This window comes from Alosa sapidissima, chromosome 23 (genome assembly GCF_018492685.1).
Source record: "Alosa sapidissima isolate fAloSap1 chromosome 23, fAloSap1.pri, whole genome shotgun sequence".
In the NCBI taxonomy this organism is placed as follows: domain Eukaryota; kingdom Metazoa; phylum Chordata; class Actinopteri; order Clupeiformes; family Clupeidae; genus Alosa; species Alosa sapidissima.
In genome coordinates this window covers 21,577,757-21,603,656 of record NC_055979.1, presented here as the reverse complement: position 1 = coordinate 21,603,656, position 25,900 = coordinate 21,577,757, and the positions used below count along the sequence as shown (strand labels likewise).

The window sequence follows — 25,900 nt, the reverse complement described above, 5'->3', positions numbered from 1 at the left end:
GCGGCTATTTATAGCGCCCCGTTCCCCATGGTCAGTGGAGACTGGCAGAGCACCATCTGAGGCACCCGAGGGAAGATCAGCCGCGATTCCTCCCCTTCAAACAGACTGTTCAGCCCAGGGCCCTCATGGGGCCCCTCCCCTTCTCCGTGCCTCATGATGAATTTATGTTTGTCGGCTTTGCTCTCAGAGGGTAAAGGGGAGAGGGGTATGGTTTTTTTTTTTTCTTTTCCAAAACAAAACAAGTGCTATGGAGCTTTGAGACTTCTTCAAGGAGACAAACAATGTGGGATGACGATCGGTCCTGACCGCGGGCTGTGGGTTACGCACGCTAGTGTGAGTGGGTTGGCTGGCATGTAGCTCATGTTTGCACATACTGTTGCGCCGTTGGGTCATGTATATGCAAGTGTGCAGGCATGTAAGGAGTCCAGCACTGACCTGAGTAGGAGCTATGTGCAACCAGAAGCTCTTCCAGAGGACTGATACAGTGAAAGACCCCTTGTCCTCCACTTTAAAGTTCCAGCATAATAGATGAATAGCCATTCTGTGGGGCGTATTTAAATGTATTTAAAAGAATGCACAAAGGTCTCTCGTACGAGTCTTCCTGTTGGTCCCATTGGATGTAAATAACTTTGCACTCTTCTGGCTGTGTTTCTGGCTTGAAGAATGAGGATGGTTTGGATGGCTGGATAGAACCCTGCATGGATCCTTCAGCAAATCTCATTCAGGTCTCCATGGCTAAATCAAACAAATGGTTTTGCTCATGTTCATTAAAACAATGCGTTAGTAGCAAATTCCTGAAATGTCTCATTTTCCCAGCTGCTGGTTATCTCCATCCTTTCCCACGCTGTCTCCATGACGGCGCTTTATTAGGAAAGTATGTTATATGAAGGGGGAGGCATGAAGGCAAGAAGAAAAAAGAGCTAAATCTACCATGGCAACTGATTATGACAGCTAAATGTACCATGGCAACTGATTATGACAGCGTGCCCTTTCGCCTCTGGCCGCGGTGCCCACCCTTCGCTCTGCCCGCTTGGCCTGAGAGGAGCTGAGGTGGTGGGGAAAGGTTGGCATCCAGCATCGATGCAGCGCCAGAGCAGAGCCTGCGGTTGGGGTGGACAGGACTAGACCGGGGATGGGCCGAGCTTGTGTGTGTGTGTGTGTGGATGTGTGTGTGTGTGTGTGTGGATGTGTGTGTGTGTGTGAGTGTATGTGTGAGTGTGAGTGATAGATAGATAGATAGATAGATAGATACTTTATTGATCCCCAAGGGGAAATTCAAGCAAGTGTTTGAGCGTTTGTATGTTGTGTGTGTCTGCGTGTGTGTTGTGTGTGTCTGCATGTGTGTGTGTGAGTGTGTGTGTGTGTGTGGGGGGGGGGGGGGTGGTGCACTGAGTTGAGCTGGACAGAACTGGGTTGGGTTGGTGCAGCGCAGGCTGCTCTATGGGCTCCAGCTGCACTGCCTCCCTCAGTCCCACAAGGAACACTGTGTGCACGCATGCTAGTTGCAGGAGAGAGAGAGAGAGAGAGAGAGAGAGAGAGAGAGAGAGAGAGAGAGAGAGAGAGAGAGAGAGAGGATAGGGAGAGCGGGAGGATAGAAGAGAGAGAGGGGAGAGAGAGAGTAAGGGAGAAGAGAAGAGAGAGAAAGAGGGAGAGAGTGAGGGTAGATAGACAGTAAGAAAGAGAGAGAGGGAGAGAAAGAGAGCAAAAGAGAGAGAGGGGGTTGATAAAAAGAGAGAGAGAAAAGCCTGAAGGAGAGAGGGAAAAGGAGGGGGATCGAAGGAGAGAGAGAGGATAGAGTAGAGAGAGAGAGAGAGAGAAAAGGGGGAACATAAATAGGAAAGAAAACAGTGAGGGTAAGAGAACGGAGAGAGAGAGAGAGCGCAGAGAGAGAGAGAGAGAGAAGAGAGCCAGACAGAGATAGAAGGAGAGAGGAAGAGAGAGAGGGAGAGAGAGTTGAGATAGAATACAGAGCGAGAAGAGTAGCAGATTGAGAGGGAGGAGAGAGACGAAGGGGAAGCAGCACAGAATACTGAGTGCTGCACTCCTACACTACCAGCCTCATCCCGTCCTTTGAAGTGTCCCCTTTTTCCCCTCTCCTCTCCTCCGGATTGCCATGAATTAACACGGAAGGTGACAGATAACATGGAGCGCGGATTGTTGGATCTTTTGTGGCGTTGCGCGGCTCTCCTGCGATAACAAGGTTTCCTTTTTTTGTTGTCGATTCAGCACGTCTTCAGCGCGGCGGCAGCGGCTACAAGCAGCAATTTCCCTGAGCTGACACCGAGCGACTGTGTGTGTGTGTGTGTGTGTGTAAGTGTGTGTGTGTGTGCGAGGCATGGGCGCGTGTGTGCCATTCTGTGCACGCGTGTGATTTTTTGCGTGCGTGTGAGTCAAAAAACATTTTGTGTGTGTGTGTGTTTGTATGTGCACTGGAGAAGAAGAGGGATGGCTTCTTGCGTCTGAACTGGCAGCTCCACGCTTAGGGACAAACTCTATAAAAAATACCAGTGGAAGGGACGAGGGACTGCTCGGTCGCTCGCGCTCCCTCTCTCCCCCTCTCCCTCTCTCTCTCTCTCTCTCTCTCCCCCCCCTCTTCTCTCTCAGATGGCAGTGATTTAGAAGCGCAAGACGAGGAGGACGATCACTATGCCTGCCGAGGTGAGAGAGGTGAGTGTGCTCCAGAGAGCGTTCATTCTGCTGCTGCTGCCGCTGCTGCTGGGCTCACCCCGTCCTTTTAGACACATCGATTATTTTCTCCCCCAGCACTCTATTTAGGAGACGGACAGACTCACTGCCTCAAAAAGAGCAAATGTTAAAACAGTAGAGCTCCGTGTGTGTGTGTGTGTGTGTGTGTGTGTGTGACGATGGACCTGTCATTTTTAGTGCTTTCTGGAAACAGCCTCTCATTCACTGGCAGAGTGAAGCAGCGGATATGTAGATATATGCATGGGTCTGTTTTGTGGCTGTTTACATCACTGACGGGAGGCACGTATGTAGGGTATGTAGGGCTGTATTATGCTGAGGTGGATTTGATTTGGTGTGCGCGTGTGTGTGTGTGTGTGTGTGTGTGTGTGTGTGTGTGTAGGGGATGGGGGGGCATTATGGGGAAAATGAGAGCAGCTTCACAGCACCAGCATGCAGAACAGGATGTGCCACCCCAGCTCACAGAAGTGACATTGATAACAGTGTTGTTACCCTGCTGTGCTACTGTAGCGTGCAAAGAGACACACACACATGCGTGCACACACACACACACACACGCACACACATATAAGACCCACACATATAGAACACACACACACGCACTCACATATGCATACATACGCTGTCTCAGATACACACACACATACACACACACGCACACACACACACACACACATAAACGACCCACGCGTATAGAACACACACACATGCACTCACGTATGCATACATACTCTGTCTCAGACCCACACACACACACTCAGGTGGGATAGTGTCAGCATTGCAGGTTGACGTGATCAGCTCCAGTCCACAGTGTAAAGAGAGAGGGGCTGGTGCTGGTGCTTCCTCTGTTTTCCTCCAAGACGATGGGGAGAGAGACACACTGCAGTGGCTCCGATAACAAACGGGGGCCGCCACACTAATGCCCATGCACGGACCAGCGATTCCGCTAATGCAATTGATTGCGTCGGCCTGATGTTGCACGGATATTGGCAAAAGCGGCTCAATATAATAAATGTGTGGCCGCTGTCGATGCGGTAATAAGGCGCCGTCCTCCTGAGGGATGAGGTGAATGTTTGTTATGAATGAGGAGACGGTGTGTGTGTGTGTGTGTGTGTGTGTGGGGTCATCTCTGATCACCTCCTATGTCATCCACCTGTGTGCTACTGCAGTTTGACCTAATGGGCCGAGTAGATAGGCTGGCTGGCTGGCTGGGTGGCTGGGTGGGTGGGATGAGGAGAGGGGGTGTTAATGGGTATCTGACAGAAGAGGAGAAATGCATAAAAAGGGAGAAAGGATTTAGAGAGTGGTGTTTGTAGAGTGTGTGTGTGTAGAGTGGTGGTGTAGAGTGTGTTTGTAGAGTGGTGTGTGTAGAGTGTGTGTGTGTAGAGTGGTGTGTGTAGAGTGTGTGTGTAGAGTGGTGTGTGTGTGTAGAGTGTGTAAAGGGAGAAAGGATTTAGAGAGTGGTGTTTGTAGAGTGTGTGTGTGTAGAGTGGTGGTGTAGAGTGTGTTTGTAGAGTGGTGTGTGTAGAGTGGTGTGTGTGTGTAGAGTGTGTAAAGGGAGAAAGGATGGAGAGAGTGTGTTGTGTGTAGAGTGGTGTGTGTGTGTAGAGTGGTGTGTGTAGAGTGTGTGTGTAGAGTGGTGTGTGTAGAGTGTGTGTGTGTAGAGTGGTGTGTGTAGAGTGGTGTGTGTAGAGTGGTGTGTGTGTGTAGAGTGGTGTGTGTGTGTAGAGTGTGTAAAGGGAGAAAGGATGGAGAGAGTGTGTTGTGTGTAGAGTGTGTCTTTATTGGCTCTGTCCTCAGAGCTCTCCACGGTTACAGGGTTTTGCCCAAATAGACATGACGAGGGCAGCTGGCATGCTCGATGGGCGCGTGCGGAAATGATTATTTCGACCCATTGCAGGCGCGAGCAAGTCCGGAGCATGCTCCCTTCACATGGGGGTGGCAAGTCCGGAGCATGCTCCCTTCACATGGGGGTGGCAAGTCCGGAGCATGCTCCCTTCACATGGGGGTGGCAAGTCCGGAGCATGCTCCCTTCACATGGGGGTGGCTACGAGGCTTTTTATCTTCTGCATGGTGTGGCATGGCAGCCTGATTTACATGGAGCCTGGCGCTCTCTTCCTGTTGAATATTTAGTGTGCCGGTGGGGACCTCACCCCCCCCCCCCCCCCACACACCTTTAATAATCAGTCTGCTTATCAAACAACATGGTTGATCCTTTCCCCTGCATTCAAAGAGTCCAGAGTGTGTAGTTTAAACATTTGCTATCCACTGGTTTGTGGGTCACTGACCCAAGTGTTTACTTGAGTAAAGAAAAGCTTGAAATAGACACAGCTTCCATTCTTTCATCACTGAGCAATCAACCTGAGCGCCTGTCGTCGAGACAGGTTACCGGAGTGCCACTTGGTCCTCGTGAATGGTGTTGTAGAACGTTCCAGTGGAACGTTCCAGTGGAACGTTCCATTCCTCTTCAGAGCCACAGGGGAGCTTGAGACTTCATCAAACACCACAATGCATAAAAAGTGAAATCTAAGGAATAATAATTGCTGAGCTGGACGCGGAAAGTGCCAGAGCTTCAGAAATAATGTATGTGTGTGTGTGTGTGGGGGGAGGGGGTTCTATCACTGCAGTGATTTGTCTGTGCATTCGAACCCCTGTTTTTACACTGTGCTGTGTACTATGCTGATTGATCAAATAATATCGGAAAGGATCTAGTTAGTCCACTGGGGCACATGCATAATCATATGGACATTTTAAAAAGGTACAGATGAATGTACAATATACAGTGTGTGAATGTTATGCTATCACCTCTTACCCTGTCTGGAAGATATACAGTATGTCCACTTTAATGACATACTGGCTGTCCAGTGACACTAATGGTCGAAGACTGCATGGTCTAGAGACCAAAGCCCTCTGCATCAAAAGAGGCACAACGTTTCCCTTTGTGCAAGCAGCTTTTTATTCAAATAAGCCATCAGTGCATTTGCCAAATAATGCAAATGCTATCGTTAAATATTAAAAGTTTTCTTCCAGGGCTATTATCTGCTGGTATTTTAAGAGAACTCTGCATGTTTTGGAGACTCTAATCTCCTGCATAATTAATTGTCCTTCATGTATTGAGCTATTCCCTCCTCTTACCTTCTCTCTTCTTACTTTAAGCAATTACTTTGCAATTTATTTGGATTCTTTTTTTACTTAAAGAGAAAGTATCCATTTTACAGTCATTTTATGGTAATGGATACCACTCTATAAGCACAAAATGGCTATTGTACAGAGATATAATCCTGACCTCCGGAAAGGCTAATGCATTGGAGTCGGTTGCCAATTATGGTCGAAATGACATATTTAACTGACATTATCAAAATGATTCATACTTATATTTTTATTTGTTCCTTCAAATGGCAGTTCGTCTGAGCTGGACTTTTGGATCTTTTTGGAAACCAGTTTTAAATCCCAAAAGATTACAACAAGCAGAGATTACAATAGCGTTCATACACTTAAAGGTTCCATAGATGTCAGTTTTTTTTTCGGTACAATCAATTATGCTAAATAATGCCATTTTTGCTGCACACCTTCAGTCCAGCTCTGTGCCAGGTAAAGCTTTTTCAGAAACCATCGGAAATAGCTATCTCCGAGAGTAAAAAAGAGGCATTGATTACATTAAAATGAGTAGAACAGCTCTGTCTTGGAAAGCGATCTTGCATTTTTAAGGCACCAAAGCAATAAAGTTGATGGAACATAAGGGAATGGCACCTCGTAAAAGTGACAGCAGAAATATATGAGATGGTATCATTATACCCTAATAGTGATCAACATTACAGCTAACCCTGTGTTTGGATGCAGCACTGAGATGTGCTGAGTAGAGGGGTATCATTAATGACTGGGATTATGACGGAAAATTCCACCGCCACAGACATGATGTTGCAGACCTCTGCTAATATACCCGCTACGTTTCTGTCTTTTTTCCATCTTTCTCTGTCTCCCACATAATATCTCTCTCTTTCAACTATGCCTCTCTGTCTTGCTTGCCCCCCCCCCACACACACACACACCAACTATCCCTTGCCACCCCCTCCCCTTCTGGTTCAACTTTCTTTAAACTATATCTCTTTTTATTGCTTACTCGTCCCTCTCTTTCTTGATCTCCATCCCTTTCCTTCTATGCCCCCCCATCCTTCTTTTCCACCCATGGCCTCATCCCTCCCTCTCCCTGTCCTCTGCCTGGTTCTCAGGAGCACAGTTCAGAGGACGGCTCGGCCGCCCAGGGGAGGCTGGAGCCTGGGGAACATCCCGAGGAGCCGACCCCGAGTGTGGAGGCTCCGGATACCCCCACCTCCCTCAAGTCCACCGCCACCTCCAGCAACGGAGGCGCCAGCCACACGGACACAGAAGTAGGTCCTGCATCCGCCCCTCGTGGCCCCGGAGACCCTACGGACACAGCACAGCATCACACGAGCACACTGTTAGCAGCACAGCATCACACTGTTAGCAGAACAGCATTACACGAGCACACTGTTAGCAGCACAGCATCACACAAGCACACTGTTAGCAGCACAGCATCACACTGTTAGCAGCACAGCATCACACAAGCACACTGTTAGCAGCACAGCATCACACTGTTAGCAGAACAGCATCACACGAGCACACTGTTAGCAGCACAGCATCACATGAGCACACTGTTAGCTGTGTTGGAAAAACAAGGGCAAAAAACATACATTTGGTGCCAGGCAGCATTTTTTTTTTTGCCCAGCTTCCCCCATGCACTGTAATTGTTGTGACAGTTTGTAAGCGCTTCTGGAGTGTGTGGCTGTTTGGGATATGCTTTCCTCTTTGTTATTTTCTAAGTGTCTAAGTGTAAATCTAAGTGTATTTTAAGTACGCCCCCAGAGCATGATGGGGCTGTTAATGAGATCATACCTCAGCTCATTATGCTAATGCACGCATTCTCTCACTTGCGGTCAAGCGGGAGGACAGCTCAGTCACCCTGACCGAGAAGTCCTCGAGTCCCGACACCGAGATGAACCCCATGAGCTGCAGCACCTCCCACGAGGAGGTGGACCAGACGCAGCTGGAGGTGAGGGGGTGTAACGTCTTGTGTGGCATGCACATGAGAACACATATGCATGCACACACTCACACACACACACACTCACACACACACACACACACACACACACTCACACTCACACTCACATCCAGTCACACACACACACCCACACACACACACATATCTACTGTAGTCACACATCCACCCACCCACACATACACACACACACACACACACACACACTCACACACACACATATCTAGTCACACCCACACACACACCCACACACACAAACACACACTCACATGCAGTGACATACACACACACACACACACACACACATACACATACTAACTCACAACACCCTCAGGACAAATCACCACAAGCTAAAATCTCAACAGACCATACAACATCATATTGTACAAAACATCTGTTGATGATATTAGGAAAGACGGATGCAAATCATTGACTTTATGTGTGAATGTAATACAGTATGATGCCTGAATACTATCAGGATGGTACATCTAAAGTGAGGGGAAACTAAGCGTAATACATTTCTGTTAGATATTAGAGGATTAGCTTACAAGACTGTCTGATGTACTTGGAATTTAATGTGTGCCTAGTGTAATAGGGTGCAATAAGTGCCTGATATTAAAGTTAGGTATGATTAACAATTATAATAAATGCTAATGGTCTTGGCTTCCCTACAGGATACTCGGACTACAGAGACTACAGAGTCAGCCAAACCAGAAGAGCCGTGCCCCCAAGACACCGAGAATTCATCCTCTCCGAAGAGCCCAACGGACAGGGCGGAGCCAGCCCAAGCAGACCCAGTGGTCACCACAAATGCTAACACAGCCACAGATGGCAACAACAACACTCCAGCCGACGTCCTCCCACCCCCACCGGTCAGTCAGGCTGACCTCCCGCTACAGCCCCAACCCCCTCCGCCACAGTCCGAGCCCGTCCCCAAACCCCCCCTCGGGCTCGGAGGTGTTCACGAGAGCTTCGCCGCCCTCAATGGTGGGCTGCCTCCGAACCCCGGCGTGCTGTCCCACCTCCCTGCCAACTTCCTGTCGTCGCACACGACCGTCTGGCCCCCGCGGAGTTACCTGCCAGAGAGCTGCTACACGCTGCCCCTCCCGCGCGACCTCTGTGCTCGCGCCGCCCAGAGTGGCCTCACCGAGAGCCACGCGCCCAATGAGGGGGAGCAGGGCGCAGGGGACATCAAGCCTGAGCACCCCATGGATGGCCACCACACCCTGGGGGGACCCCAGTTCTTTCGGCCGCCCCTTGACCTCTTCAGAGATCTCCCCAAAATGAGGTAGGACCGAGGGGAACGCTAATATACTTAGCAAAAGGACCACATGAGAATGACCAAAAACAAGTCAATCTCCAAGACTACTCCACTACTCCAAGAGTAATTTTGATGTTAAATGCTGAATAGTTTGAAAAAATAAGTTGATAACCTCCTTTAAACCATATTTAGTTTTATTATAGCATTTTAATAGATGCTAATGGAACCACGAAATGTTGTTGAATATGGAAATGAATGATGGTTTCATACATTTCTATTATAGATAAGTGTTATCTATACATAATCATATGCATACTTCATTAATACCACTAATGGCTGACTTACCCCTAATGGTAATGATGCAGCAAATGGTGTTCTGAAAGATAATGTATTCATTCACATATTCAGTTTGTGTCAGGGAAAAAAACATTTATTTTGTCTTTCCCAAAACAAATTTTAATGAGTGGTTCACTGATTCGTCTATCGTTTAATGTATTCAGACAAAACTCCCCCAGAGAGACCACCCTGAACCGCAATTATACCACATGGTAAATGTAAGTGCTTTTATTTTTTAAATGGATCTCATTATTTAAGCAGATAAAGGTCTGTACCTGAAAAAGCTTAGCCTGTAGTCTAGTCACCCCACATGCCAGCCAGCAAGCTCTATCAGGATTATTCAGTTGCCCTGACAACCAGAAGTAATACCAAGGAGATACTGTAGATCATTCGCATGCCATGGTTAATTTTTGGTTGACCCGTAAACACACCTATAAATTTCCCTCAATAGGACGGAAAGATCTCTCTAGCCCTACAGCACATATTGTGAGTAAATATCCTCTTACTCATTCTCCCTTTCTACTGATCCTCAAGACCTCCATCTCCGTTAAGCCCACACTATCATCTTAAGAGCTTTTAAAAGTACACTATCCATCTGCAGTAATGCTGAGAATGGTATGCACAAAATGCTGAAATCTTTGTCACAGATGTTACAGAATGACCAAAAACAGGACAATCTCCAAGACTGACCAATTTATTCATTCTAACACTGTTCCGGTCAAAGATGACCGATTTACACATTCCCTGTACCATAAATATGGCTTTTTTCATCAGATTGCTACAAGATCTTATGATATCCTTCACAAAAGGCTTTTGAACACATAGAATTTATTTTGACTACTTTCTTTGAATTTTGAGTGATTTATTCAACGTAGAAACACTTTTTTTGTTTACGGTCAAAAATGACCGCCACAGGAAATGAATGGGAAAGAATATAATTTTCATCCAGGAGATAAAAGACATCTCCTTACACACACTCCTACAACTTACCACCAGTGTTCCCACACACATGCATGCATGCACACACAGAAGCACACCCCCCCCCACACACACACACAAACAGACACACATACTGTACAGTACACACACTCACAGACACAAACACACACTCAGTACATGTTGTCAGTTCATGTTGTCATGTTGCCACTTGAACCACCAATGTTCGCACACATACTGTAGGCATTTACACACATACAGAAACACACCCACCCACACACACACACACGTACACACACACACACACATAACACACAGTTGTCATATTGCCAAAACCACCAATGTTTGCACACACATGCATGTACACACACGGAAACCCTAACACTCACCCACACACACACACACACACACATTTACACTCACTCTCTCTCTCTCTCTCACACACACACATGCACACACACACACACACACACACACACACACACACACACACACACAACACATACACACACACACACACACACACAGTTCATGTGGTCATGTTGCCACAAGTGTTCGCACACATTCACGCACATACAGAAACACACAAAACCACACACACAAACACACATGATGTAGCTTTTAATGTTCTAATAAGAATCTGTTTACAATAATGTTCTATTAAATAATACTTTTTGTCATGGTATTGGTATTTAAGAGCAGTTAAAACTGTCCTGTCAAATTTGACCGCGAACAGTAAATTAAGGAGGGTAACAACGAACAGTGTTTAAAGGTTAAGAAGACTAAAACCACCACCATTCAGCCATTTAGCCTTGATTTATATAATCATAGAGTAGACCCAAAAGGTCATCTAAAGGTCATGTAACGTGGGTGGAGAGAAGTGGTGCTGAGAGGCGTCAAGGTCGAGATAAAGGAATGAGCTGTGACTAGGAGAAGGAAACATTCTTACAGAACAGGCAGAGTTATATGAGTGAAAGTTAGTTTTATTATCCATGATTCATTTACAAGTTTGTGAATTGATGATCCATACATTAAATGACTGCAGGGTAAGAAGTGTTTGGATTTGTCTGCGGGGGTTCTCCCCTGAGCAGTATGTGGTCAAAGCTCCATGACACCTAATCACTTAATCGATTAGTACAAACCCACTCATCATAGCCAATGCCAACTTACTAACATGTATCTAATCATGTCAACAAGGCAGGTAGTTAGACTGCTCGAGCTGTGTTTATGTTACAGATTTTATTGTTATGTTGTTATCCTGTTAATATTATTCCACAATTAGATTTGTTGCCTGCAGCAGATACTGTTTACTCCACAGCTAAGCTGCTTGAGCCTTGAGCCAAGGCCAATCTCATGGATTCCAGTATTGCATATTAATATATTAATTTTAATTATAATGTAATGTTTATGTGGTTTAAACTGTCATGATCATGTTAATAAAGATCAGTCTCAAGGTGCTCGGTCAGTGCCCTCCTTGTAGTGTATATTGCCTATATTGTAGGTAAAGCTAGAGCAACAGCATTGGCTGGGAACAAATTCCTTGTTCTCTTTAGGCCAAATACATCTGATTCTGCAGTGGGGAGAGATACAGTTTTGCACCAGCTGTTACACAAATTATTTCAGATAGTGCTTGTGGTGCTTTTTCCCTCTGTCACAGCATCTTTCCAGAAAACCAGAGATTGCATCTAATGCTATTCAGAATGCATTGAAAGCATGTATTTGATCTCCGTTTCGGAAGATGACCAATCGTAAAGGCTGCCCTCCGGTCTTAAAAAACCATTGTTAATTTTTAAAGCTGATAATCAAAGACACTCTGCAGAGGTCTCATTTGGGTTCAAAGCAGAGTCTTGATCAGAGATCAAAGCAGAGGACTGAAGGGGTCTTCCAGGGAGAAAAGTCCATGAAATGAAGCCTGCTACTTTTCCCACCTTTTTTCCACTGTTGACTCCGGTTTGACAACTAATCCTGATCAGGTCCTCTCTGTCCACTTATGGTCTCATCTCTCTGTCCACTTTCTGTCCACTTATGGTCTCATCTCTCTGTCCACTTTCTGTCCACTTATGGTCTCATCTCTCTGTCCACTTATGGTCTCATCTCTCTGTCCACTTTCTGTCCACTTATGGTCTCATCTCTCTGTCCACTTTCTGTCCATTTATGGTCTCATCTCTCTGTCCACTTATGGTCTCATCTCTCTGCTCTCTGTCCCTTGTTCTTCCACTCTGCAGAGCGGGTTATGACGGCATGGAGGCTCTCCAGCACCCCTACCTACAGGACCTCTACCGCGTCCACACACTGGCTGCCCAGAAGCGAGGCTCGATGGCCAGCCTGGACGGCATGCGGCGGGACGCCCGCTGGAGGGATCCCAACCTGCGCGAGGTCATCTGCATGCTGGGCCACCCCATGGACCCGGTCAAGGCCAACGCGGCCGCCTACCTGCAGCACCTGTGCTACGAGAACGACCAGGTGAAACAGGAAGTGAGGCAGCTGAGGGGCGTGCCCGTGCTGGTGGGGCTCCTGGATCACCCTAAGGCCGAGGTCCACCGCAAGGCCTGCGGCGCGCTGAGGAACATCTCGTTTGGGAAGGACCACCTGAACAAGGTGGCCATCAGAAACTGTGACGGGATCCCTGCGTTGATCCGCCTGCTCAGGAAGTCCAATGATATGGAGGTCAGAGAGCTAGCCACAGGTACTGATGGGTTTAATTCATATCACCGTAAGATCACTTCAGTGTGAAAACTCTAGCAGTGTGATGATTATCACATTCATCAGGAGACTAAATTTGAATAGAAATATACACTTATTATAGCCTCCTTTTGGATAAATAATGTGAGTTCAAAATAAGTTTTTGTAGTGTTCATATTATAGATTTTATAAAATAACTTTCGTTGTGTTATGCTATTTGTCACACTTCACCATTGAAAATATTTTGGAATAAAATAAGAAATGAATCGTTTCTGGTTCATCATACTAGAACACGAGCCCATGGCAGACAGCCTAATGTGCCATAGTAATAACAACAATGCTGATTTTGCTCAGGCACCCTGTGGAACCTCTCTTCCCATGAGCCTCTGAAGATGGTGGTGATCAACCACGGGCTTCAGACGCTTAGCAACGAGATTATCATCCCTCACTCCGGCTGGGGCATCGAGCCCAGCGACCAGACCAAGCCACGGGAGTCCGACTGGACCACTGTCTTCAAGAACACCTCAGGATGCTTGAGGTGGGTTAAAACCATGATAGAAACATATTCCTGTGTGTGTGTGAGTGCGTGTGGCACACACATTCTGAATAATTAGCCCCTGTCCCACTAGATATCCTTTATCCTCTTCCATTTTGATTGTGTGTGTGTGTGTGTGTGTGTGTGTGTGTGTGTGTGTTTGCATCAGAACATATCTAAATGACACTCTAGACTACTATCTGCTAGGGTTCCCACTGGCTCCCCCATGGACTTCTCTTATGAGGTCAGTGCTGTTGTTTGCTTGTGCTGAGCTGTCCTATTGCCCGGAGGCATGCTGTGACTGTAAAGCCATTTACTAAATGTAACATTATGAGCCAGCAGTAATGTAGCCCTTGGGGGCTTTTCCCCTTCACACCGTGTGGTGTGTGTGTGTGTGTGTGTGTGTTTGCATCTGTGATGTTTGTGTCTGTTCTCTCTATGTGTTTGTGTCAGTGTGCTTGATCTATAGCACATATAGGTTGCCTATGATACACTTGTGTATACAGTACAGTTCAGTGACAGTAGTGGGTGACTGGACACAAGTGAGTGTGCTTCTATGATGAGTGTGTGTATTTTGTTGTTGGGTCATGCCATGTCTTGGGGGTGTGTGATGTGTGTGTGTGTGACGCGTGGTGTTGTGTGTGTCCTGCAGGAACGTGAGCTCAGATGGAGCAGAGGCGCGTCAGCGACTGAGGGATTGCGAGGGGCTCGTGGACGCTCTGCTCCATGCTCTACAGTCTGCAGTGGCCAGGAAGGATGTCAACAACAAGGTGTGTGTGTGTGTGTGTGTGTGTGTGTGGAGGGCGTTGCTAAACCATCAACACACCAATTAATTGAAAATGCTGAAGATGTTCTTACACTCTGAGCTAAAAGCCTGTGGAGCCTCCACTCTAAATTGGGTCTTTCCGTCTCTAGGACTGCCACAGATAGACAAAGTAGCAGTGCTGCCTAGTAACTGTAACTGCTTCCAAAGTTAAGAGCAGTTAAACAAAATGTGACAATTAAGGCCATCAATACACTACGAAGCTTTCAAATATGTATCACATTTTTTTTTAGCTTAATGCCACATTGCATGGCATTTGTGAAGTTGTGACAACAAAGTATCAGTGGCTGTGAATGAGATACCAGTGCCCTCCCCCCCCAAAGTTAAGAGCAGTTAAACAAAATGTGACAATTGAGGCCATCAATACACTACGAAGCTTTCAAATATGTATCACATTTTTTTTAGCTTAATGCCACATTGCATGGCATTTGTGAAGTTGTGACAACAAAGTTGCCCCCCCCCCCCGGCCTGTAATTTCACCAGACACCTTTCTATCTATCAGCTCAAGTGGAGATATAAATGAAGCCTGGGCAGATAGAGCACATTACAGCACAGTGCTGCAGTCAGTTCAGGTCACACACTGAACTCCCACAGCCATCATGGGCATATTGTGTTTGTTTGGAGTGCCTCTTTCTACCCCCCCCCCCCCCCCCCCCCCTCTCTCTCTCTCATATACACACACACACTCACACTCAGGCTTCGCCTGTACATCGGCCGTGCATACTAAAATGTACTCTCTTTCTCCCTCTCTCTCTCTCCCTCTCTCTCTCCATCTCTCTCATTCTGTCATGCTGTTGTTTGTTTGTTTGTTTCTGGACGTTCTGGACCCCAGTCAGTGGAGAACTGTGTGTGCATCCTGCGCAACCTCTCCTATCACGTCCACAAAGAGGTGCCGGGGGCGGAGCGATTCAAGAGCCAGGCGGCCAATAAGATCTCACGATCAGGCGGGCATCTGTGTAAGAAGGAAGAGTCTGCCAAAGGTCAGTTAACTGGATAAAATAATGAAATAAAAATATAAATATAATATATAAATAATATATTATATAATATATAAAAAGGTCAACATGGAGGGGGGTACTTAAAAGTGTTACAATAAACAGAACTACACTTACAGTAATACCATGTTTGTGCAGTGTTTCCAACAGAACAGAGAAAATACATTCTAACTTGCAAGGAATTTTGTGATGACCTTCACTGCAAAAAATGATATCTTACCAAGTGTTATAATCTTATATTACAGTAAGATAAAAAAAACTATTATTTGACTTAAAATAAGTCAAAATCTTCTTAAATTAAGACATAAAAACAAGTAAATTTATCTGCCAGTGGAGGAAGTCATTTTATCTTAATTTAAGATAAGATTGAAGATTTAAGACAATTTAAGGTAAATTTACTTACTCCTCTGGCAGATAAATTTACTTGTTTTTATGTCTTAATTTAAGAAGATTTTGACTTATTTTAAGTCAAATAATCTTACAAGAGAGTTCAAAGTAAGTATCTTTATACTAAAAACAATACTAACTAGATTTTTTATCTTACTATAAGATTATAACACTTGCTAAGATATCATTTTTGCCGTGTTCAGGGACACGATTGCCAATTACATGTAGAGGAATGCAAATTAGTTACTAGTATTACTATTACTGCTATAGTATAACTACTATTGTTGTTTTTACTGTAACTGTTTTATCTAAAGTCACCTGACATCATCTGAGTATACTCTGCGTTATAAAGAGCACCTTCCATCTGATCTGTAAAATAAATCTGATAAAATACTTTTATGAAAGTGCAGTATGCTCCCAATTAAACATTCAATAGACAGGCATGAAGATCGTTGGCAGCCATTTGCTGTTATGACAACCTTTTATTTGGAGTTGAGTTATATTACATAGTCTCCATTAGAGATGACTGATGAACTCCCTAGAGAATCAATTGAATCAGAGATGAAAGTTGCTAGTTCTTGATTAATGTCCAGTCATACATTTCCAGTTCGTACTTTAATTAAGATAATGGCCACTAAAAGGTTTCACAAATCTTTAGCTGAAAAAAAAGGTATTATTACATCAATTCACTGATTCTTCTTTTGTTTCTTTCATGCACTCTCTCTCTGGCACCGGGTCCAATCACCGACTGCAGAGGAGTGGTTCAGTCAGTGTGAGCATACATTTCCCCCTTGCCTCTTAGTTATTTATTTATATATATTTTTCCCACTGATGAAACCTTGATTCTTTATATTCGCCTGACTCTCCACGGCTGCAGCACTTCCTCCTACTCACCCCGCCCACAGAAAACTCCCACTGCTGCTCTGTGGACGTTGGCATGCTTCGTACTTACACATGATAGAGAGTGAAATGGACTGTGTGATGTGCGTCTGATGTGCTTGCTGTGTTCCTGCAGGCAAACGGCACGGCTTGTGTGACAAGAAATACAGCACCCTGGACATGCCCAAGCGGCCCATAGCAATGAAAGGTACGTGTGTTTACATGGCAGGGCATTCAGAGGGGTCCTTTGTTGCAGGCCATGTGAGCTGAGGACAAACAAGGAACGCAGCATGACCTGAAACACTTGCACACACACACACACACACACACACAGTCTCACACACACACACACACACACACACACACACACACACACACACACACACACAGTCACACACACACACAATCACACACACACACAGTCACAGTCACACTCACACTCACACACCTACTCACTCGCAATGCTGCATTGACAAATCTGTTCAAACGAGGTGTGTATTTTTGTTTTTAAATAGAGCACCTGTTTGTACCCAGTCATGTCAATGGATTTCACGAACACAAACAGGTCGTCACAAAATGCTCAGCTTTTTAACTCGTCTTGGTACAGTGTGCAGAAGGATCTGGCAGGGAATGGGTTTCGAGGTGTGGACTTACAGGAAAAAGGGGCAGAGAGAGAGAGAGAGAGAGCGAGAGAGAGAGAGTTTGTGTGTGTGTGTGAGAGAGAGAGAGAGAGAGAGAGAGAGAGAGAGAGAGAGAGAGAGACAGAGACAGAGATGTTGAATGGTAAGCGTGGGAGAGCCAGTCAGCCAGGCAGGATTTATGAGTGTGAGTAGGCTGAGATGCAAATAGGCAAGAGCAGAGAAATGTGAACAGAGAGAGACATGTAGGCTGCTGGCGGGAGATGAGTGATGATGGTTGTGTGTGTGTGTGTGTGTGTTTGTGTGAGTGTGTGTGTGTGAGAGTGTGTGAGTGTGTGTGTGTGTGCCTGTGTGTGTGTCCCCGTGCGCACGGGTGTGTGTATGCCTATGCGGATGGCGGATATAGGTTGGCGGACTACAGCTCACAGCTGTAGTCTGACTAACCTTAAGAACACAGCCATGTGTATCAGAGAACATATGTTAACGCATCTGTGCCATCAAGTGCACCAAGTAGGCTGCATGTGCTTATACGCGTCCACTCTCTACTAGAGCAGTTTTATTAGCAAATATTTATAATGGGTAACATTGAATTGGAAAACGAAAGGTTTGGAGGAGAAACTTTCTTTGCTTTAAAGGGACACCAGGCAACGTTTTCGTGTTAATTAATCATCTTCGTAAGTCGGTATATGGTTAAATGACTCATTACAGGGTGAATGAAGACTCTACTGCCTGTAGAAAGAAAATCCCGCTTGCAAGTTTGGTGTATCCTACCCGCCGACCTTCAGTCTCACAAAGTCTCAGACATTGCGAGAAGCAGGATCAGTTTACATCCTGCATCCCCAGCACAGAGGCAGGCTAACGAAACGCTAGCGATTGTTGCAAACGTGTGTATAATGGCAGAGGCGGCACAGCGAAAACCCTTGACGGAAGCAATGGAACTGACTACATTATGATACTAGCCTGACGAGCCAGACCACATCAAGATGTAGGGTCTGGGGACTCACCGTTGGCAGTGCTCAATCCGAGGGGTGGGATAAACGGTTGTCTTTCAAATTCCCTCTGGCACGCAATAGGGTTAGTCCCATGCTTTTTCCCACCAGCGGAGCTAGTTGGCTAGTTGATCAAACCTTTGGCAACTTCATCTTCAACAGCATCCATCTTCTTTGTTTTCAAGTAGCAGGGAACTCACGCAGAACCGTTGCAACTCTGCCGTCATTATGTTAAGCCCGTTCACCGATTATACACAATGTGATTGGCCTGACCGAATTTTGGTTATTCCAGCTCGCAAGCCGACGGAGAGTTGCTAGACTACCCTGGCTGCAAATGACATTTGCTGCCGCTAGGGTGCGTCTAGATTTCTAGGCTAGCATGATGCATGATAATGGTCCGCACTTTCAAATAAACTACACCAGTCCTCTAAAAAGTGCACTCGGTGTTGCCCAGCTGTTAAATCTGATCCTTCTCATTGGAATCAACTCTATCTATTCAGAAAGCCGACTTCTGAATGGTTCGAGATTGCATTCATGTTCAAGGCTGCAAAGACAGAAAGCACATTATGTGATGAAACTCCTTTGGCAAGGACTTGACCCCCACACATCCATCACATTTACATCTCCACACACTACAGGTTATATCACAGACACAGTTTAATGAATAGTGATAGGCCTGATGTCATGATAAGTGCATACTGTATGCTTGGCTTTCTCTGTCAGTTTGTCAGTTTATCAAAGCGGTTCCTCAGTTTAGGTAGACTGATATATGTGTGAGATGCTAAAGATAGGAGAGATTAGTACTACTTGCTGGAATAGAGGAAAGATTACTGAAGACTGAAGGAAAAGTCTTGTGTAATTGTATGCAACTGGGGCACCCTCTCTGGCAGCATCTGAGCCTAGGCTCGAACTTCATTTTTTGACTATGGATTAAACTTGGTGACACACTTGTACGTGATCACCTCGCTGAAATGAACAAAGCTGACTTGACAGTACGCTTTTTAATCTGAGGTGTTTTTTAAAATATGGAAGGAAAAAATCTGGCGGCGAAGGGGGAACGGCTGTCAAAATGGATTTGGTTCATGTTGAGCATGGAAGGCATGGAGTGTTCCTGGGTGTTTCAAAACACATGGGTACAGGGCTATAATTAACACTGGCCACTGTGAATAGATGCCATCCAACACTTGTGATTTGTATAATTAATGGCTTGGTATGTCTTTGCCTATGTCCATCTGTTGGTCAGAAAAAAACAACTTTTCTTGGATGTTTCGAAAAATGCCACAGCTGACTTCACAGTTTGTCTGAAGCATTATCTCAGAGTGTGTCCTAAGAGTGATTTTTGCCCAGTAATGGGCTAACATAAAACCCCTTGAAACGGTTGACCTTTAGAAGACGGCGGGAAGCGAAACAACCAGGAGGAAAAACTGGGCGACCCGGCCGCTAGAGTTTGAACAACTCACAGCCATGCTGGCCACTGATGCTCTCTGACATCTCAAGAGATAGTCTGTGAGGCAGTGTACTAATGATGTGTATATGCTGATGATCTCACAAGCCGATGGCTCACAGCAATGCCTAAGTGTACTTGCTGTGGCCAGATGTGGCTGTGTTCAATCCAACGTCAGAAGCAGAAACTAAGTAGTCTTGTTGCCTTGGTAGCAGGATAATGGAAGGCACTCACATAGTAACTGTAGAAGAATGGCTTAGGACTTCTCCGCATATATTTCTGAAATGGAGGATGGGAAAATCTGCTACTATAGAAAATCTCTCCTCTACACTCTGGTGGGAAAAAGTATAATATTATAATATAATATTTTGGTTGAATCATCAATGCATTCTCTAGAAACTTCCGTCCTGCTGCACACCTAATCCATATTATGGTATTTAACATGAGTCAACCACACTTACCGATTTGAGCGAGAGGGGGATAAAAAAAAACCTGACGAAAATGTGTGAAATGTAGCAGTAATTTTTCACACTTCTCCATCCATATAGTTACCTCTGCATGCCCACACTGCCACTGTCTTCTGCTAACACGATGCCCATTTAGATGTGCCAGGAGGGACTGAGACTGGCACATGCCTTCGGCCAGCCGCTTTGACAGGCTTGGTCGCACCAAAGCAGACCCGACAGATGCCGTGGCTGAATAAACACCATCCAGTTCACGGCAGATTTACTCCCAATCTCTCGAGCCAGCACCACCACCATGCATAAGGGCTCTGATCATTGATGAGAGAGAAATGCAAGAGGTGTCAGTTAACAGTTTAGTGTGTACAAACAATGGACTATAGGATTTGAGGATGCAAAAGTCAAGAGAATCACTTTAATCCATCAGCCACCATTCTCAGTCCTCATGGTATCAGAATTGGCATATAGACCCTTTCAACAAGGTAAACAAAAACAATGCTTGAACATTGCTTTAACATATGGAATGTTAAAAAGGAAGTCTTGTGGGGCCAACTATGATGCTGATAATGGAACTCTCTTGAAAGGGAATCTAGTCAAATGCTAGCTGATGCTCACAAAATGTTGAGGATCTCACTCCCTGCTGTTAAGTTTTCCTCCCTCCTGAAACACTTATTCCAACCGGAATACATGTTGACAGCTTTTACAAGCGAGACAGTGGGTGTTGGTGAGCTACAGCTGCAGTCAAAAGCTAACACTGTAGCTGAGATGATTTTTGCAGACGAGTGTGGGAGGATGTGAACTGTGGGAGATATTTCAATGATGTACTGTATTGATCAGGAGTCTAAAGCGTTGCCATATTCCCTTATCAAAATGTAGATAAATTCATAAATTCTGTAGACAAGCTTTTTTGTGAGCAACATGTGGTATCAGCGCGGTCAATGTATTCAATAATTATCCAAAAATAAAGTAACTTTAGTACATGAACAACTCTTACTTGTAGGCCCATGCAACATTTTTTGTGTAGAACAAAAAATCAATGAATCTTACGAGGGTTCTTATGTATTGTAGTTTGTTTCATTTCTAACTTCCAGACAGTCCTAAGATGGAATCTCATTGCTCTTCATGTGGAAAAGGCCTTGCAGGGTTCAATGTAGGCATTTAGCTTTTTCTAGAAATGTGTAAGTATGTACCGTAAGAGTAATTGGAACTGCGATTCACTGCACCACAATGTATTCGGGCAGCTTTTAAGTATAGTTTAGTTAAGTATAGTACGTAATTATAGGGTTTTTTTTGCCTTTTATGCCTTTAATGAGACAGGACAATGAGGAGAGTAACAGGGAGCGTGAGATGGGTGGGATCAGGTGATGACCCGTCTCGTACTCAAACCTAGGTTGCCGTGGACACTTGGACCCGAATATTGACATTGGACGCTGTAGCCACTTGCGCTACAATGCCCTATGGAGTGTCTTGATGTCACGATGAGCTCTCTGTGATTTCTGTGGCGCAGGGTTGGACCTTCTCTACCAGCCGGAGGTGGTCAGACTCTACCTGTCCCTCCTCAGACTGAGCCAGAACCAGAACACTCTGGAGGCCGCCGCCGGGGCGCTGCAGAACCTCTCAGCTGGACAGTGGGCCGTAAGTCACGCATGAACATGAGCCAGTGATTAGCCTCATAGCCCACAGATGGGTGACATAAGTTGACTGGAGCATGACAATAAGATGTGGATTGTAGGCAGCATGTTTTTTTTATTTCTGCATGAGATTACAGTCTAAATGAAGTTTCTCTTAAGTCTTTTGTGGATCAGTTCACTTTTTTAATCTATTTACACTGTTTCTCTGTAAAGGCCAATAAGGTAAATTGTATGTACCTGACAAGTTTCGGCTACCTTGCCTCTGTAGCCTTCATCAGAGGTGCCACGTGATGTTGGTGTGACGTCGTCTGCGTTTTCCATCCCACCTGATGTGGTGTGATGGCCGTGTGGTGGGGTGGAAAACGCCATATAACACATCTCAGACGACGTCACACCAACATCACGTGGCACCTCTGATGAAGGCTACAGAGGCAAGGTAGCCGAAACTTGTCAGGTACATACAATTTACCTTATTGGCCTTTACAGAGAAACAGTGTAAATAGTATATCAGTAGGCCTAATGAACCTCTTCAATACACTTTTTTAATCATTTGAGCACACAGATTAACCAATGAAAGCCGGGTCCTTTTTTCATATGCACGTCATGGAAGACTCTAGAAGTGAATCATTCATGCCATACGTGAGACCATGGCAGTGCGAAGCAGCATCTGATATAACAGCTTTTAATTCTGCTTCATAGTGGTCCAATTATATCCGAGCAACAGTGCGGAAAGAAAAAGGTCTCCCCGTTCTAGTCGAGCTACTGCACTCAGATGGAGACAAAGTGGTCAGAGCGGTCGCCATCGCACTGCGGAACCTGGCCATCGATCGCCGGAATAAAGATTTAATTGGTAGGGATGCCCCCAAGCAACCCTAACAACACACCTGCTTAAATATGCGCCAGTGATATTATTCCAAAGACTGGAACTAATTTTCTGCACACTTTATATGTAGGCTACAGTTTTTGTATGATATTGTCGAGTAACTAGGTAATTCCATTGAGAATATCATTCATATAATTAATGAATTAAAAAGTCAATTTGTGTGCCTAGTTATACACAGATACTGTATATATTTCCAGAACTTATTTGACCTACAATAGATGCTTTATGTGTGTATATATTGACAGTACTGCTTTGCATTATGATGTTGGAAAAAAAGGAAAGATGATTGTTGTGTATTTTAAATTAAAGGGAGTTATGCCATGCGGGATCTGGTCAGCAACTTGCCCAGTGGTCAGCAGCATCCAGCCAAAAACCTGGAGGAGGACACGGTGGTGGCCGTCCTCAACACCATCCAGGAGATCATCACTGACAGTGCGGAGAATGCTCGCTTCCTGGTGCAGGGCCAGGGCATTCAAAAACTGGTCACCATCAACAAAACAAGGTACCGCTGTAGCATTCTGAATGGGCACGAAACAGAAGGCCTGCGCTCTGCGCTCGTAAACGCCGTTTCACTGCGAATCAGATGACATCCGTTCTGACAGTGGCCACGGGCAAGATGCAGAGCAGTCTGTTAAGGAACACAGAGAGAGGCTAAAAATATTTAAGAAAAAAGAATGTATTTGGTATTGGCCTGTGTGCTGTTGTGTGAGTCGATGATTCATGATTTAATTAACGTGAGGTTTCTTAAAGCACTATGGCCCAGCAGTGCTGGGGCTGTTTTAAGCGGTGCTCTATCTCTTCTCCTCTTCTTGTGTTGCCGTTGGCTTTTCGGACTTCTCACAGCCAATCTGGGAGGGAAACCAAAGCAGCCTCTCATATTCTGCAGACTGTTTGGGCCTACAAAGACCTAAGGAACACGCTCTACAAGGCTGGTTGGAACAAATCACATTTCAAGGTATACAAAAAGCATTTCCATTCAATTTCAATATCACCACACACAAAAAAGAGCACGCCAGTGAATGATGCAGTAATAAAAATGTCTAACAGTAAGTATTATTCTTGGGTACATGACTGACAAAAATGAAACAAAAAGCAAGCATCCAATATGTGTTTTTTTTCAACTGACATGGAATAACAGCTCATTGTGTGTCTTTCAGCCCTCTTCCTCCAGCCTACCAAAGAAGGTGAAGAATGGAAAGGCTGGCTATGATGACATCACCCTCCCTTTGATGGAGAAAAACCAAGGTAAGAGTTGAGCACTGCGGCGTGCGTCTTTGAGAAAGGCTGAATTACGGCATTATTTCAGATTCCTCCAGCAGCACAGATCTGGGTAAAAAGCATCTCATAAATAAATGAATCTACACAAGAATGGAAACTGGCATCAGCCTCCCAACATTCATATAAAGAATGCAACTGTGCCTTGGATTAATGGCATGCTCTTCGGTTTGATTCACAGATGGGTATTACAGCATCGATCAGAGCGACAGACTGAGTGAGGCTCCGAGTCATATGGTAGAACGGGAACAGTTGCAGGTACAGCCACGTCTCTGCAATCAGAGAGAATATGCTACACACAGACTAACATATTTTAGCATGAACTACAAATAAACACATCACTGTTTCCTCTGTACCCCTGAAATAAGGAGAGAAAGAGGGAATGAGAGAAAGAGAGAGAGAGAGGGAGGGAGAGGGTCCAAATTTAAATGATTGGAAAAACATAAGCTTACTGAATAACTAGGCCAAATCTGTTTGCTGATTTAATACTATGAGCAAGATCCTGAGTGGAAACATCAGTTGGTCAGCTCACTGCACACTCACTTGCACACACACACACACACACACGAGATGCACGAGACACTTATTGGCTGACTTTGAATTTAGCCTGTGATTAACATTAGGGCCCAGAGAGCTAGAATAAATATTTCAATAGCTAAATGTACCACTATAGTGTCAACCTATTGCAGTAGGCTAAATGTAATGTACAGTACTGTATACTGCAGTGATGCAATATAATGTGTATTTCATGATTATTTCAATATAATGTATATTTCATGATTTCATGACTTGATTTTGACTTTTTGTGTGTCTGTAGAGTGCCAATGAGAAAAGACACTTCATCAGAGGCAACAGACCAGCTGTTGGGCTGGTTGAACAAACTCCCCCACCCCTGGATTCATGGGTCTAAAGCCAATGAGTCTGTTTCATCATCAGCGTTTTCAAAAACAACCTGTACAAAACAAACAAACAAACAAAAGATTTTGTTTTTTGTGTTACAAGAGTGAAGTGTTTTTTCTATACCTTTAGTGAGTTCATCAGTGTTTCCTGGTTATTTTAGTTTTTAAATACACCAATGAGTTGTGTTGCTCCAACCCAGTCCTCCGTTTATGTGAATCATCATGATTTATTGTATATTTATGAACCAAAGCAGTGCTCATGAGATAATCCTAACATGGGGGATTGGGCGGGTGGAGGGTGCTGCATTCATGCAAGCAATTCTGCATCTACATGGCTCTATAATCAAATATGTAACTAGTTTTTTGATATACAGTATGCATTGTTTTGAAAAAGCTTTCGAATACTGCACATCACTGTGGTTGAAACAACATCAGCATCCATGTACACTAATGAAATTAAGTGTGTGTTAAATGCTATTTTGGAATAATACAGGAGTCCCTACTGGACAGACGGAATATAGCTTGACTATCAGATGTAAGGAGAGAATGATGGTGTGATTGCCGATGGTGGAACTTGGGAGCACTAGTTCTGCGAAATCTTGTACAGACTTCATTTTAAGTAGCCTATTTGGCCAACTGTGTGATTTATTTGCATAATAGCCTATGCTACCCACTGTAACCAGATATATTCCCTAAATGGATATATGCAGATCCTAATAATTCTTGATGTTGCAAGTTTGCGGGTAAGTGTTATACAATGCATAGGCTATGGAAAGATAAAGAAGATCTATTTATATTTTATATAGTTAGTTTATGAGATGGAGCCAGATAAATGCAATTTTAGAGTATTCAACTAACTGTCATGGCTAATACACGAAATGTGCTTTTCACGTTTAATTTCATCCTCAGCATCAATGTAGGCCTAGGCTACTATTAATAAAAACGTAAAAAATTAAATAAAAATAAAGAACTTCTTACCGAAATAATCACTGCTTACAAACGAGTTTTCTTGTCAGCAGCCGCATGTTGTAGGCCCACGACACACACACACACTTTTTTCTTC

The 25,900-nt window shown here is 44.8% G+C and overlaps 1 protein-coding gene across 1 annotated transcript; it reads left to right on the top strand.

The window, feature by feature from the left end:
• The first annotated feature begins 1,948 nt into the window (after window positions 1-1,948).
• On the top strand, window positions 1,949-25,800 carry arvcfa (ARVCF delta catenin family member a). Its single transcript, XM_042081019.1, has 17 exons — window positions 1,949-2,667; window positions 6,933-7,091; window positions 7,664-7,774; window positions 8,458-9,071; window positions 12,542-13,002; window positions 13,353-13,536; window positions 14,186-14,303; window positions 15,189-15,336; window positions 16,493-16,510; window positions 16,754-16,825; window positions 21,657-21,784; window positions 22,480-22,630; window positions 22,973-23,165; window positions 23,507-23,618; window positions 23,821-23,908; window positions 24,120-24,196; window positions 24,756-25,800. The coding sequence occupies exons 1-17, from the start codon at window positions 2,647-2,649 to the stop codon at window positions 24,846-24,848; spliced, it is 2,748 nt and encodes a 915-aa protein (XP_041936953.1). The 5' UTR covers window positions 1,949-2,646; the 3' UTR covers window positions 24,849-25,800.
• The last annotated feature ends 100 nt before the right edge of the window (window positions 25,801-25,900 follow it).

Excerpts from the sequence above, each read along its gene's own strand:
- arvcfa (XM_042081019.1), top strand. The coding sequence starts at position 2,647 with ATGCCTGCCGAGGTGAGAGAG. Across the intron at positions 7,775-8,457 it reads TGGACCAGACGCAGCTGGAG|GATACTCGGACTACAGAGAC; the intron begins GTGAGGGGGTGT and ends GCTTCCCTACAG. Across the intron at positions 21,785-22,479 it reads TCTCAGCTGGACAGTGGGCC|TGGTCCAATTATATCCGAGC; the intron begins GTAAGTCACGCA and ends TCTGCTTCATAG.